Consider the following 16,310-nt stretch of genomic DNA (forward strand, 5'->3'; position numbering starts at 1 on the left):
AAAATAAGTGTCTAATCAGGTCCTTAACTCTAAATTAAAGAAAATACCAATTTAAAAGGTGGACAAGTCGATGTTGCGTTCACTTTCTCTGGCAAAAATTCGGTTATTGCAGGTGTAAAAAGCACTGGAAACCTAAAATGGACGATAATGTCGAATGTGACCTTATCACTCCGTTACTCCTAGATGATTTAAAACCACAGATTAACGGACAGAGTGCTGAGGTCAACAATAAGTCGAACCAACAGCTCAATAATGTGGTATTTTTGTATTTTATCAGCACTAACCAGAGGGACAGCAGCTCAAGTTTACGACGGTACCCTGTTGGGACAGACCACAAGATGGCGCCAGTAACGCACACAGCAGAATGTCCATGTCAGTTGCCAGCCGTCCCGCCCACCGCCCACACACCGCTGAACACCAGCTTCCTTTTCCTCCTCCCGACAATAACAACAGCTGGTAGAAGCTAAAGATGGCCGCCGCAACCATGGCGGGGCTCGACGCCCACAGGATGGAGGAAAAGAAGTTCGAATACTTCTCCTCCATCAACTCCATGGCGAACAAAATAATGCAGGAGAGGGAGAAAATCAAAGCCAAGCACGGCTCGACCTGGGAGAAAATGACGCCTGAAGAGCAGGACAACGCCATCGACAACGGGATGATGGACCCCCATATCCGAGCCCGATACGCTATGCACAGAGTTGAACGTGATGAAGTGGTCTGTTACCCTAAACTGCTCATTCAGACGGGACAGAAGATAGTTCATTTCGGGGACGAGGTACTTAAAGCACATTATAATTGATGTTAGTTAGCTTTGTGGGTGTTTTTAGAGGTCAGAGCAGCCTGGGTGTGTTGTTATGGTTGCTAACTAGCCACGTAGCCGTCTAAATATGTTGTCAAACGTCACCGGCTACCTGATACGTAAGCTAGCTACAAGTGAATGTTTGATTTTAGTCGCAGCCATAAGGAATAAAAAGATAATAGACAAACATTGGCCTAAAGTTAGACTTATAATAGGCACTCAGTCGTAGATAAGTCATAATAAATCGTTTTCTGTCCTGAAATACTACTCTGTGTTTCTGTTTAGGATATCACCTGGCAAGATGAGCACTCAGCCCCCTTCTCATGGGAAACAAAGGTAAGACTATTTATAGACTCTGGGAAGAAATTGGACTTACAAATTGTGATGGGACTTTTGTCATTATCTAGTGTTGTGTTCAGTAATGAATCTTGTTGTGTATAATGTCAAAAATAGTGAGCAGAAATATCTGCGATAAATGATATTATTGTCGTTTTTAGTTTTTGTCAGGATTTATTACCACCAATTTTAATGATACTATAACGACAGTGCCACTACACCGTTTCAAAGAGCATTGAACTTATAATTTTTATTATTCAGACATTGGAATTGGAGTGTGAAAAAATATTTAAGTATCCTAGATAAATGAAACCTTAACCACACAAGCAAAACCACAAATAAAATGTGAATAAATCCTTACGTGCTGCACCAAAGTCTTATAACGCCGCATGTAAATACAAAAGGCAATATCGAGGATGGCAAAAATGTTCAGATTTATGTACATACATTGATAAATCAATAAGATACGTAAGATAAGATACATACAATAAGTTGATAACATAATTATCATGTCAAACCTTTGTATATATTGTAAGGAAAATTTAGCATTTTCCATCCCCTCTTTAACATACGCAACTATAATATACATTTTGCTCCCTCTTTCAGAGCCAGCTGGATTTCAGCTTGACATCAGGCCCTGCCGACCAGGGAATCTCAACCTCGCAGGCAGACTCAAAGGCTGTAAAGGCTCCTCATTCCAGCCAGCTCAGCAAGAGTACACCAGGAACCAAGGTAAGATAAGGAGCCTACTGCAGTTGTTTTAATTTGTATATCTTGGGAGTTGTAAATTAAATGTGCTATTGTGTTTGTAAAGGTGTCTGTCAGTGAGGGACGCAGGCCAGAAGAAGAATCATCTTTCTGGAAGATCAGCGCTGAGAGGTCCAGGCTGGAGGGAGAGCAAGCCGACTTTCAGTCCCTAACCCCCAGCCAGATCAAATCCCTCGAGAAAGGAGAGAAATCCCTCCCATCCTACCTCCGACAGGTAAGCACTGAAATCTACCAGTGTTCCTCAGTATCTGGTGCCGTTTTCAATTGAAGTAACAGCTGCCATTTTTTTCATATATTTTGGCACAAGTGTCACATTTGTGGTCTGTATATTTTCAAACAAACACCAGATTGAAAGCGTTTCCCATCCCAACACTTGTCGCTTGTCTTATCGAGCTGTGTATCCTGAAATAGAATCTAGCCTGAAGCTGAGATAACTGGAATCTGTGAAGCCTGCACAAGTGTCGGGGTAGCAGATGGTGAATGCAGCCAATTTGCAGTCAGAGAAAACAACAATGATGACTAGATTGTTTCTGATTGTTCTACTTTGCTGTCCTTTCTTTACTTTCTTGCACATTTGTTGTTGCTGTGATTTTGCGTTGTACAGCTGTTTCTGAACACTTTCAAAAAATCAACGTTTTTTTCTTCTCTAGGTTATCTTAAACAAGTGTATAATATAAAAAAATCTTAATCTTTAAAACGTGATATTAATGATGTCAAAATTAAATAAAATAATTTTTCTTACAGGAGACCTCCGTCACCCCCAAGGAAGCTGAGGCAGCAGACTCCCACCTTCCGCCTCCTTCCAGGTCCACCAAGCAGCGAGCACCCAAGCCGCCTGCTCCCCATCCCCCTGTTGCCGCCGCTGTTAGTGCAACACCGGCATCCCTCTCCATTTCACCAAACCCAGTCCCACCTGTCAGCGTGTCCTCGTCAGTTGCGGGCTGGGAGCGATCTCAGAGCACCCTGCCATCAGTCAGCAACACCCTGGATGAAATGTACTCCTCCAGCTCGTTGTCCAAACCTTCACACAACCCCACCAGTGTGGAGAAAGAGAAGGGGGAAGACGATTCGCAAACTAGTCCAACCTTTGCCCAGGTGAGTTTGGAAACAGAACTCGCAGGACGAGATTTGCTTTGGATATTGTGAAATTCAGAAGTTATGGATTTAAAGACAAAATTACATCCCATTTATCGACAGAGAAAATAAAAGGAATATCCCTGCTGTGAAATCAGTATGTGGCCAGAAATGTACCACCCTTAAAATCAAGTTCGACGTGTTTATTTATTATTTATAGGCTTAATTCAACAATGGTTGGTTGTTGGTTCTTGACCCAGTCCAAGCTTTCTAAAGGTCGCTTCAAATCTGGGGTTCAGTTCATTTGGTCCAGATGAAGGAAAAACGTAACTTTACATTGTTGCTTTTTAGTTATAGTTTTTCTTGTTCACTAAATGCTGTTACAGCCCAGCTCTTAGACTGCAACAAAAACAAGTAAACTGAAGCTGTAAAATTAGTAGTGTAAGGAGTGGGTGAGTGAAAATATGCAGCGTGGGTGTTGTGCTGTAAAAACAAAGGAATGAAAACAAATAGCAGAAGTGGAGATCTGACTGACTGCAGCTCTGGCTTATGTGCACGGGGCACACTGGGCCCTCCTTGCTAGGTCTTGGAGAGCAATAGCAATAACTATACATTTTAGGTTTAGGGCTGCAATTAACGATTATTTTTTTCATTGTTGATCAACCTTTGGACTATTTTTTTCAATTGGTTGTTTGGTCTATAAAATGTCCGAAAATTGTGATTAGTGTTTCCCAAAGTCCAAGATGACGTCCTCAAAAGTCTTGTTTTGTCCACAACCCAAAGATATTCAGTTTCCTGCCATAGAGGAGTAAAGAAACCAGAAAATATTCACACACACATGAAACTGAGAATTTGGACTTTTTTTTTTGTTTTTTTCTTTAAAAAAATTACTCAAACTGACTAATCATTCATCAAAATAGTTGGCAATTAATTTAATAGTTGACAAGTAATCAATTAATAGTTGCAACTCTAATTAGGTTAGTGTTTACAGTTTCAGAGGCAGACAACGCAATTGTAATTTGCAATAAATTTTCCTCAAGAGAGGCGGAAAAAAGTCTGAGTTCCATTACAACAAATGTCATCAGAGCTACGGAATATTAAATCATTAATCATTGCTCACTTAATCTTTTCCTACCTTCAGGTGTGCAGAAAAACTACAGGTTAGGAACTGTTTTTTAATATACAAAAACCTGAAACTATTGGTTATCTTATCGGTACCGGGCCACGAAAAGTACATAATTATCAGTTATCGGCATCAGGAAAAAAATCCATATCATGCATCCCCAGTTTTAACTCATTTTCAGTCTCACTAATACATATTCTTTGACATGTCTTTACAGTCAGGAGGATTTAATTGGAGTTAAGTTTTTTCAATTCCTGCTAAAATCACAGAAGCCCTGTGGTTGGTCTGTTTTGCTTTCATACCACAGAAGAAGAGCAGCACAGTCGATCTTGGACCGAGCCAAACCAACCTCTCAAGTCTCTGTCCGATTGTTTAGTCTGCACCAGAGTTTGATTCACAGCTTGCACACCAGCCTAAACAAACCAAACAAGCCGGTTAGCTGTAAAATCACCCTAACAGGACAAGTCAGTGGGGGGGAGGGTGAAACTGAGAGATGCAGATAAAAGAATGATTTAATCAGCAAAAAAGACACATACAGAAATAAGATGAAAGTTACAACAAAATAATGTACTGAGCTGCATCTCTGTCTCTCCGTGTCTCCCACCCCTCAGTTCAACACGAGCAGCAACATCCTGAAGACTGGATTCGACTTCTTAGACAACTGGTAAACCACAGCGGAAACGAGTCACCGCTCTGAATGAATCATTCTCATCATCACTCTGAAGAAGGACCACACTGCCATGACTACAGACATCCACATCTAGATTTAACAAACACCAGTATTTAAAGTGACCACATTTTATTCTAGTAATTATCTTCAGTGGCTTGTTAAGACATTATCTCACCGCCTGTGTGCTGGTGTTTCCCCCCCACTAGAAAAGCTCCCTTTCTGAGTAGGGTTGCAGCCCTTTAATGTCTTGCCAATCACCAAAGGACTGAACCTCACAGATTGTGTGTGCTCGCCCCGACTGTGCATTCTCACTGCGATCAGCTTGGTTTAAAGGTTACACAATTCTGACCGTGTCCACATGTACACTGGTTATTCTTGTATTCTATGCATATTGGCATTTTATACACACGTACATAGTGTTTAACGTCACTGAAAACAGACATTTTTGAAATTCCTTCCAGAGTGAAGAATTTTGAAAATGATGACGCAGACATCCACGTTCGCATCCTAATCAGGTCTTATCGGAGTAGCATCATTTGCAAATGTGAACTCGGAGTACGTGTTGTGATTAGGGTTGCAATGGTGTGAGAATTTAACGGTACAATAACTATCTCAGGAAAGTATCATGGTTTTGCGGTAAATGGGACTACACAATTATTGTTATTATTATTAATGTTGTTATTACTATCAGTTACAATGGCCCTTTAAAGGAATGAAACTAAAGGGGTTTTTTTTTGGTTGATGGCTTTATTACCCAATTATACTTTCCCTGGCATGAAAGTTGATGATAGATAAGCAAATGTGCACGGTACGATAAGCATCAATTTTCATACCCTGGTATACCTTTAAAACAGTATACCGCTGCAACCCTAGTTGTGATATTGTGGAGTATTTCATTTTGACATTACAGAACGGATGTTATGTCGTCTATATTTAAAGAGGCATGAATGGACATTGAAAATACACTAACGGAAAAGAGACAAAAACAACTGTGTTCGATGTTTTAATAGAAATTCACATCTCCCTCAATCAATTTCGTTCAAAAATACCCATGTACATGTGGACTACACCTAAGTCACTGCAGGTATTAAGGATGCAACAGATAACTGTTAAATATACCATAATCAAATGTATATGCAACCATGAAATGTGGTTCAGAAGGGATCAAAATCGATCGCTGTTTGAAATGCATTTAGAAGATGTTCGATAGATGTTAGCTATCTAGCTAAGTTGTTACTTATGTAACTAAAATGCTAAGGTGCAGAGGTTTACAGCCAGCTGTAGCTGCTTTAACACCCGCCTCTGAGCTGTAGTGTGACCCTGAGAGGCACTTAGTTTGGAAAAAACAAGGCAGGTGGTGTAAATGAAGGTGCATTCCATAATGCCTGGATATTATGGACAGGGCTCAAAATTAAAACCAGACACATGCTGGAATAAAAAATAAAAAAAATGGCTGGTAGATTGCCTCCCTCACCAGCTGGAAATAATGAATAATTTGAACATTTTCCAGCCATTTGGCCGATGGACAGAAAAGTTAATTTTGCACTGATTGGTGATATGAGACACTTGGAAGTGACAGGTGTAAATGAGGCATATGTAGCCAGCCTACTTTTACCTGATATGGCAAATGAAGTAGTCACCTGGTTTGGTATTTTCTAACATAATGGTACAGTGTTTTGTCAACATTGCTATCCATCGAGCCATTAAAATGACTCAAGAGCTAATCACTAACCCTTGAAATGGCTGCAGCTGCTCCTCAAGATCAGTTGCATTGTGTTTTTCACCCTGAAGCCTTTCATATAAAGGTTTATAAAGTGGTGGAAAAGTTTACATGCCTGTTACATTCCTCAAACCAATTTAACACCCAATATTAAGAGCTATGGTACATGAAAACACATTCTAACAGGCAGGGGAAGAAATAGAAATCGAATATTTGCCAATCCCAATAAAGAATAAGAAAACTGCCAAATATTCCTTGTAACCTGCTGATCATGTTGTTTGTTGTGTGAATGCACAGCAATGGTGACTTGGCTTTCTTCACATGCAAGTTTTAGACACTAATCTAGCAAGCGAGGAAATCTTGTGTACCATAAGCATGTCAAATGTTCATCTGTGCAAAACACTAATCCTTTTTTCTTTTTATGTTTTGTTAATTGTCATGAAGTTTTTGCTCTCTGTTGTGCTTTTATTTATACGTACCTACGGCATATATTCCTATAAACCTAAGAGTTGTAGAGCTAAAGTAGTTCTCAGTGCTGCAGTCTCAGCTCACATAGTGCATTTACTACAGACAATGTTCCTACTGGTTATGGAATTCCTGGGATATCATGGGTTTTCACCATTGCATCACTTAACAGGAATATAACAGAATGTATTTTCCAAGTTTCACATATTCATAGAATCAGATAGTGGTTTTCAGAGAGTGGAAACCAGGCTGTCGTCCTCTCTGACATTCAAAAGAGGGAAGAGCAGCCTTTGAAGTGCTCAAACTCAGTCATGGAAAACTCACGGACTGTGTCCAGGCTGCCGTGTGAACCTGTTACAGATGACTTGTATGGATTAAGCTTCTTGCCAACACTTCCTCACCACCCCAACTGTCACATTTGACCACAAACTAGTGCTGAGCAAAGCTAGTGTCCGTAAGACGCACTTAAACGTTGTGTTTTAGGTCAACAGGCAGGCATGTAGTGATTTGTACCACTTGTGTCATAGATTTAAAATCCAGTTTACATGACTAGAGTACTATTTTACTGAATTTTATATTTATCTGCTGATTGTACCTTATGCTATACAAGTATATTGCACTCATGCATTTTGAGATCACAGATTGGGAAGAAATAAATAAACTAAAGTCAGATCTGTTTCTTGTCTTTTCTGTTTCTCACAAAGGTTTTTGGACACAAACATTTCTTTGTAATGCAGAGTCCGGTTTCCACCCACTAATTGTATTTTCCAAATTAATCGAGGCCAGGTTGTACAGTCTGATGGAAAGAGAAGGAGTATTTGTTTTGTTTGTTCAGTCGATAACAGATTTGATTTTATAACAAAAACTGAAGGTAACGCCTTAACTTTTCTTGTTTGACATTAAGATTGTTCGCCTGCTCTTTTGCATTCTTGTTGACCTCCCTCTCAGCTCCATGACATCAATTCCTCCAGCTGTAATTCCAACCAGATCCAAGACGCCATTTAGAAAAGGAGGAGGGAAGGATGTCCGGTGCTCAGAGGAAACTTTGTGCTGTTCAGTCGAACAACACACAGGCCCGATTTAGAATCAGCCGACCTCGTTCCGCTGTCTCCCTCGAGTGCAAAGCAGCCGCTCTACAGTGATTATTTAAAGAGGGAAGAGCATTACTGTGTTTCATTCATAATGTATGTTGTGAAGGCAAACAAGGCTGATGAAGTCAGGTCGGGGATACCTGAGTTAAACCAACATATGGAGCGGACGGTTATGTTCTATCGACAACCTGACCTCCAGTCAACCTCTGCTGTGACTGATGTTCTACAGTTTCACTTATGATCATCATAGGTTTAGTTTTGGTGTCCATGATTGTCTTAAATTCCAGTTTAGATGCATATCCATGCCAAAAAATACATAAAGTTTCATCTTTAAATCCCCTCTAAGTTGAACATTGTTTTACATTGTGACTAATGGGCTAAAAATGAATAATTTTGGTACTTTAAACTGGTCAAAGAAGATCACATGAGAGCAAAGCAGCCACAAACAGATTGAATCTAAATATATCATCTATCAGTGTTGGTCTTTGAGGAACTGTATGTTTGTGTTCATCATCCCTCGCTGGACTGAGGCACCTCTGTCCAGTCCAGTGGCCTCCCTGCAGCACCACCCAACACCTCCAAACTCTGAATGGCTGCTTTGTTCCCTCTCAAATATTTTTTGCAACAAATGTTTAGGTGAATGAAAATCTTTGCACGCCATTGAACTTAAGAGCGGAAACAGAAACAGGGCAGTGATTGTGTAACAGTGTGTGAGCTTATGTCTAGCAGGCGAATAAGGCAGACTGTTCCTCAGACATTTTCAGATACCGATATGATGGTGACAGATACTAAGGTGGTTGTGTCTCAGACAGAGAAAAGAGGTCTGCAGTTAGTCGGAAATTTGATGAGTAATCCACATGTTTTTCTCCTAATGACATACCTTATGATGAGTGAGGTCAGTCTGAGAGAAAGTCTGCTCTCCATGCCTATTATATATATGATTACACAAATGCAGACCCGTGTTCATTTTATTTATTACATCGCAGTCTTGTAGTAACAATACTAAAGAGTTCAGGGTAATTTGAGTGCATAAACATTCTATTATTTTTATTATCAGTTACTCTCTTGATGAAAAGTTTGGTGAAAACGGTGAAGAATTCCTTATGCAATTCCCTAGCATACGATGACTTCTTCCGATTGTTTTTATTGTTTGATTAACAGTCCAAAACCCCAAAATGCTGAATATAATGTCACATAATACAAAAAAGCAAGAAATTGTCATATTTGAGAGGCTGGCACTTAATTTTTTTGCTTAAAAATTTGACTTAAATTATTTTCCTGGGATTTCTTATCAAAAAATGTAGTTTCTGATTCATTTCTGTTGCTCAACTAATAATTTCAGCTACAGTTTGATTTGGATATCAGTTGCTTTGATTGTTCAAAGTGGAAAATCTGCCAAAACCACCGAGGTCAAAACATGCAAAAACACTTTTTTTTAGGGCTCACATATTTTTTCCAGCCATGATTTGTTTGAATCCAAACCGACGTTTGGAAAAAGTCTGGATTCTTGGACTCCATCGTGTGCTGGAACAGCTGCGTGTCTCAAACACATCTGTCCCTCTTTGCTCAGAGCTCACAGTCCCAGTCACTGCCGGAGCTCCTCCCAGTCTCCGGATTTCAGTCGCTTTCCCTGGAAACTCTGCCGGATTCTTGTGGCATTTTAACTGGCATACCTCCTGTTACACCCACACACACACACACACACACACACACACACACACACACACACACACACACACTATCTTTTTTCTTTTCTTTTTATGCCATCATTTCCTGTGAACAGATTCACAACCCCATATTTCCCTTACCACTTATTTATTTCTTCATTTAATTACACTAGAAAAGCTTGGCAAGCAGGCCTCATATTTAGCCGAATTAATGAAAGGGGTGTGTGTGTATATGTGTCTGTGAGTTTATGACCACGGTGTACTTGTGCACAGGCATGCAGTGTTTTCTAAACCAACCAACATTTAAGCCAGAGATAAAAAAGATAAAGAAGTTAAAGCAACATGAAAGTTCACTGTTAACCCTGGAAACTGCAGTTTGACAGTTGTTGGTTTTGTCTACAAGTCAACAATAAACTTCCAAGCCTAACATTTAATTCAACAGAGATAAGAAGTCATAAAAGTGCCATAGATTAAATTATATTAGGGACAAATGTCAACAGATCCATCGTGGTTTCATGCTTACAAATGTTAAAACACGGTGTCGAACAGTGTTCTCTGGCTCGGCAGCCTTCTTACCAAACTGTAACAAACACAGATGCAAATTGTCCTGACGTCTTGTTAAAAATGTTGTTGCCTCAAACACGGCTGGAAAAGGCTGCAATGTGTCACTGAAAATATCCAAAGGTTTCACACTTACAAATGCTGAAACACCATCTCAACAGTGTTCTCTGGCTCGGCAGCCTACTTGCCTAACCATAACAAACACAGCTGCAAATTGTCTCAACGTCTCGTCAAAAATATAATTTTTTCCCCCCACAAATATGGCTGGTAAATGTCCCAATGTATTGTTAAAAATACCCCATGGTATGTCGCTTACAAAACTGTAACAAACACGGCTGCAGAGTGTCCCGACATCTCATCAAAAATATCTTGTTTTGTTGCCACACGGCTAGAAAATGCCCCAATGTCTTGTTAAATGTCCAGTGGTTTCATGCTGACAAATGCTGAAATGTTATTTTGTTGTAACAAGCAGGGCTGGATAATGTCCCGACGTCTCGTCAAAAATATACAGTGTTTTCATGCCTGCAGATCTTGTAACCCCGTTCAAACAGTGGTCTCTGGCTTGGCAGCCATCTTGACTAACTGTAATCAACGTGACTGCAAATTGTTATGATGTCCTATTAAAAACATTCAGAGGTTTCAAGCTTACAATTGTTGAAACGCCATCTTGAACAGTGGTCTCCCTTTTGACAGCGTTCTTGCTGGAATGTGATGCCGACACAATCCCCTCCACCTCCAGACATGAAGGTAAGCTGATAAAAATGTAACGTGAATGTGATAAGTATTCTAGGAATGCTGAAATTTTACATATAACATGTACACATTCAACTAGATCAGTGGCTTGCAGAAATGTAAAATGCCAACATTTATTCTGGCGACTGTACGTTTGAAAAAAAAACCAAAGACTCAAAATGCTGCCTGAAGATAACCAAGAAAATTTTGTATTTGCAAATTTGGTGAACTGAAGGATAACCATGAAACTGTCCTACTTCTTAAGCAAATTAAATCATTAATAAATAAAACATTGGAATAGCTAAAAAAAAAAAGTGCCACAAAGCTTTGATGTAGCCTGTGGTTTCCACAGGACAGAGACCTGTGATGTTGTGTAAAGCTCCCCACAAAGAGTGGAAATGGGAGGTGGAAGCAAATACAAAGAGCTTTCCTGTTTGGCAGAAAAGCAAGACGTCCTGAATGAGGCAGACAGAGGAGCGACAGCAGGAAGACAACTAGGATGTGATTTAGATTTTAAAAAATAAAAATAAAACTTAGGATTTCAGCTTTTAATGGGAGATTCCTGCTGATGTTCCTGCTTTACTGAGATCTCTCTGGAGGAAGCTAGAGGGTCAGGAGGGAGAGAGGAGTGAAAGAGAGCGACAGACTGACTCAGAGGGAGTTTTGCTGCTGAAGTAAAAGCAGAGTTATTAGGAAGCTGAAAATGGGACCGGCTGAAGCCTCGCTCGCTCTCCTGTGTTTATGTTCTCTGGGTCTGTCTGTTCTTACAGGGACAGCCAACGCTGCACCAACACAGGTCAGGACTGCATGAGTTCTTTTTATTACTGAAACATGGACTTAATTAACTGAGAACTTCATTTTAAATTGTAGATGTTGCTGTTACTGTTGCATGCCTGCTTGTTTAAGCAAAAACACTGTGTCCATTCACACCGATAAACTGTGCATGTGTGTTGAAGGGACTCAGGTGTAGCTAAATGAAGTAAAAGATAACAAACATTGAGATAATTTGGCCACATAAAGTTCAAATAAATCTGTGTAAAGAAGATACAGTACCATGTGAACGTTGTTTGTTGGCTGATCTACTGTAAGTGATGACATCACAGGTGGATGACACAAACCAGACATGTTAAAGATAATAATGATGCAACTGCACCGGTATGACTATTATCCATGATGATACACCCAGAGGAGCAGGCTTTTCCTCTACTAAGACTTCAAAATAAAACACCCGTTTCCCTCTGTCAGTTCCTAAGTCACTGAGGGAACATGTGTTTAAGATAAATAGATATACAAACAGTAGGGGAATGTAACTAAGTACATTTACTAAAGTGCTTTACATAAGCACATATTTTAAGGTACTTGTACTTATATTGAATATTTTCCTTTCATATTACTTCTACTCCACTATATTTCAGGGGGAAATATTGTAGCCTACTTTTTACTCCACTACAATTATTAGACAGCTTTAGTTACTAGCTAGTTACTTACTTACTACTTACAAATTAGGATTTTTGCATACAAAAGATACAGAGCTTATAAAAAATGATGTTTTGTTTCAAAGTATAGTTGAATTGATTAGTCAATTTATTGAGTAGCCGATGGAAAATTAATTGGTAACTATAATCAAACTCATATTTACTTTAATTCATTTTTAATAATTTTGAGGTTTGGTGCAGTTGGTTGAACAAAACATGCATTGTGAAGGTGTCATTTTAGGCTGAGAGGACTTATGGTTGGCACCTCCCACTCTTTTTTACAAACCAAACAATCAATCAAATGATTAGGAAAATAATAAGCAGATCAGTCAGTGATGAAAATAATCAATAGTTGCAGTCTGATATAAAATAGTTCAAACTGAGCAAAGTAAAGGACATGAATACTTCCTTTAGAACTGTAAATAGATTTCTTTGATAATACTAAATACATGATTGCAAACACTCCATCCTGCATGCAATTAAGATTGTTGTGGTTAAAGACACAGCACGTTAGACATTTATGTGTACAGGGAGGTAATTCAGATTTTGGATACAACCCTAATGAGCATCTGTGGCTTGCTTTTGATTGGTTGTGAGGAAGCAGGGTTTAATCTCGTCTACTGTAGCAAAGAAGAACTAACACAACTCAAATGTGATAGAGAGAAACATCATAGAAATGTTGACCTTGTGATTTCTCTGTCTCTCTCTGTGTGTCTGTATCAGGAGTCCCTGCCAGAGTTGAAGAAGGCGAGAGGGGACGTTCCTGATATTCTTCCAGAGCCTGAACCAGAGCCAACTAACCCAGTGTCAGACTTTGAAAACTCATACAACTATGTCTGTGAGTCTCCATATATATATATCCAGTTTAGGTCTAGATAGGCAAACACTGACACTACAGAAAGTATCTCCATCATATACTGGTATCAACCTAATAACTTTAAAGCACAGAGATAAGGCTCAGAGCTACACAGTAATATTTCATATTTCATTAAAGCACCACATTTTCATTCTCTTTCCTGTTCATCTTCCTTTTTATCCTCAATAATACCACTTTATGTTCTCTCCCTCAGTGTCTAGACTGGCCGGCATGGACCAGGCGATCCACAAGCTGAATGTTGGTCACTACACTCTGGATGTTAAAGTCAGCCAGTTAATGGACCGTCTGTCCAGGATGGATGGTAAGATGATCATTTTCTCATACATTTCTCTTTCTTCATGGACTTTTTTTCCCCACTTTCCACCAATTGTGCACCCTTTGTAACACTTTTCTCATCTATATTTCTTTCCACTAATTCAGTCAGTTTCATTGTAAGATGGTCAAATGAAGGATAAAAGTGGCAAAAAAGTAAAAAAAAAAATAAAAAAAAGATGCAATGAATTACTTAAACAATTAACTTAACAAAGAATGGAAATGAGAGAAAGTCAATGAGATTACACATCTGGTGTCCTCCGTAGACTGTTCCATAAATTAAGTTCCATAATAAGCTGTGCAGTCAACTTGAAACAGGAGTTTTATTTGCTGCTTTAGTTCTTTAATGTGGAAAACAGTCAACAGAATGACGCTCTGTACTGACTTTTATGTCTCCTTGTTTTTGTTGTTCACTAACATGGCAGCTAAAGTCGGGGAGCTCGAGGACAAAATCCAGGAGGTCTACCAGCACAGCAAGGACAACCGCAAGGAGACAGGGAGACTGGAAGGTATCACACTTATTTTCCCCTGGAGCTCTTTGCTGCTCCCGGTCTGCTGCTGAGATGTCCTCAAGCTCACAGGTCTCACAGACAACTAACAAACGATCGCAACAGCCTTTTTCATTACTGATTAATCTGCCAATTATTTTCAGGATTGATCGTTTCATCTATAAAATGTTTTTAAAAAATGTGAAAAATGCTTATCACAATTTTCCAGAGCCCAGTGACGTCTTTATATTGCTTATTTCGTCCAACCAACAGCTAAAACCCAGAGACTGACAAAGAAAAGCGGCAAAATTCTTAGATTTCCGAAAAAGACACTTTTGCTTTAAAAAATGACTGAAACAATTTGTCAAACATGACTCTAAATGGATGCTTACTAAGCTTTGTGACTGCTTTATATAAAATAAGAAAAAGTTTACATTTCCATTTATAATAATAACTTTACAAAGCGATACATGTCAATGTTGTTTTAACAGCCTATTACACTGCCCCCAAGAGGCCAAAAAAAGTCAAACTTTCTAATTGTGTGACAAAGCATCCGTCTTGTTTTTCTCTGCTGTGTAGGTTGCCAGAAGGGACACAGGATGGGATACAAATGTTATCTTGTGTACAACAGCCATGAGGACTACGCCGGAGCGGCCAGGAAGTGCCTGGAACGCGGCGGCCGCATGGCGATGCCCCGCGACCGCAAGGAGCAGGAGGCCCTCGCTGACTACGTCAAGACATTCTTCCACCCGGGGAACTGGCCCGTCTGGCTGGGCATCAACGACCTGCGATCTGAGGGCATGTACCTTTTCGACGATGGGACGCGGGTCCAATACTTCCAGTGGCGCAAACACTTCCTGTCCAGCCAGCCGGACGGAGGGAGACGAGAGAACTGTGTGGCCATGTCGTCAGACGACGGCGACTGGTGGGACCACTACTGCGATCGGACCATGAACTATCTCTGCGAGTTTGATGACAGGGTGGCACTATAAATTGAACTCTTTTCAACTCTCTCACACACTTTTTTACTTTGACTTCCAGTCCATTACATTTTCAAATAACTTATTTCCCTTTAAAAATATTTTAAAAGTCCCTTTTTCAAGAGAATTTGATTTTTGAGTCATTCCGAACTCGTCAAGAACTGACGCCATGATGGCGGCCGACCCTACCTTCAATCACAGAGTGTCAGTATGTGACGAGTTGGGAAACCCAAAGTGTCACTTTTTGAAGAGTTCAGAATGACTCAAAAATCAACTTTTCTTACAAATAGGACCTTTAAACTAGATTGGTTGTATTCAAAGGTGAGGAAGTCTTGAATTCTACATTAGAAACCTCATGTGTTTTATCATAAATATCCAGTTTAATTTACAATTAGTGTACCTTTTTCCTTTTTTCAAAAAGTATAATGATATTTCACTGTATTTTATGTTTTTAAGGTGAAAAAATATATCTCAAATGCGCACAAATGCATATATTGCTATTTAAAATGTATCAGATTACGTTAGTATTATAAATATTATATTACTCATGCAGCTGCAGGGATATGAATGCAAACCCAGTCAGGACTATGCTGAGATTTCATGCCTGGAAGTCTAAATATTTGTTCAAAGGGAAAAGCTGGAGGCACTTTCTTCAGAATCAGCACAGACTCTTGGAGATTTAAATCAGTGTGTATTTGGGCTTAACAGGAATTAGGCAGAACGTCTTAGTTACTTCTGATCTTTGAAGATATTTTGACAAAGTCTGGCTGCTCTGTTCAACTGCTGATACTTCAACACGTCTGGCCAGAACATTTGTAGAGCTGCAGTCTCACATCTGAATCCCTTTTCAACGCCCCAAAATGAAAAATATAACACACATGTAAAGTCCTACAATATGTAAAACAAGAAAGTTGTATATAAAATGCTGAATGTAAATTTCTCTCCTACAAAACCACGCTGATGTCTTCATTATTATTATCAGGATCAACCTCTTTCACACAGCTGGTGGCGGCTCCTTCACTGACACTAGCTACCACTTGGCTAGCAACGTTAGCTTCCTGGCTAATCCTCTTTAGCCCGCCCGGGAGCAGCTTCTGACAGCAGCTGACTGAAAATAAAGTTTGTCATTACCTTATTATTTGGGTCTGGAGCTCTGGCCAGATCCCTCTTCT

At 39.6% G+C, this 16,310-nt stretch overlaps 2 protein-coding genes across 2 annotated transcripts; both read left to right on the forward strand.

Annotated features, from left to right (window-relative positions):
• The first annotated feature begins 442 nt into the window (after positions 1–442).
• On the forward strand, positions 443–7,625 carry c22h1orf198 (chromosome 22 C1orf198 homolog). The gene is made up of 6 exons (XM_073492855.1): positions 443–775; positions 1,085–1,135; positions 1,742–1,867; positions 1,950–2,117; positions 2,648–2,998; positions 4,712–7,625. Exons 1-6 carry the CDS (start codon positions 470–472, stop codon positions 4,766–4,768), a joined length of 1,059 nt encoding a protein of 352 aa, XP_073348956.1. The 5' UTR covers positions 443–469; the 3' UTR covers positions 4,769–7,625.
• A 3,925-nt stretch (positions 7,626–11,550) lies between these two features.
• On the forward strand, positions 11,551–15,533 carry clec11a (C-type lectin domain containing 11A). Its single transcript, XM_073493168.1, has 5 exons — positions 11,551–11,802; positions 13,205–13,319; positions 13,552–13,659; positions 14,096–14,179; positions 14,738–15,533. The coding sequence occupies exons 1-5, from the start codon at positions 11,710–11,712 to the stop codon at positions 15,148–15,150; spliced, it is 813 nt and encodes a 270-aa protein (XP_073349269.1). The 5' UTR covers positions 11,551–11,709; the 3' UTR covers positions 15,151–15,533.
• The last annotated feature ends 777 nt before the right edge of the window (positions 15,534–16,310 follow it).

This window comes from Pagrus major, chromosome 22, assembly GCF_040436345.1.
Source record: "Pagrus major chromosome 22, Pma_NU_1.0".
In the NCBI taxonomy this organism is placed as follows: Eukaryota; Metazoa; Chordata; class Actinopteri; order Spariformes; family Sparidae; genus Pagrus; species Pagrus major.

Bases quoted from the DNA above. Each gene is read 5' to 3' on its own strand.
- clec11a (XM_073493168.1), top strand. From the start codon at position 11,710: ATGGGACCGGCTGAAGCCTCGCTCGCTCTCCTGTGTTTATGTTCTCTG. The intron at 11,803-13,204 runs GTCAGGACTGCA...TGTCTGTATCAG, and splicing joins CCAACGCTGCACCAACACAG to GAGTCCCTGCCAGAGTTGAA. The intron at 13,320-13,551 runs GTGAGTCTCCAT...TCTCTCCCTCAG, and splicing joins AAACTCATACAACTATGTCT to TGTCTAGACTGGCCGGCATG.
- c22h1orf198 (XM_073492855.1), top strand. From the start codon at position 470: ATGGCCGCCGCAACCATGGCGGGGCTCGACGCCCACAGGATGGAGGAA. The intron at 2,118-2,647 runs GTAAGCACTGAA...TTTTTCTTACAG, and splicing joins TCCCATCCTACCTCCGACAG to GAGACCTCCGTCACCCCCAA. The intron at 2,999-4,711 runs GTGAGTTTGGAA...CCCACCCCTCAG, and splicing joins CTAGTCCAACCTTTGCCCAG to TTCAACACGAGCAGCAACAT.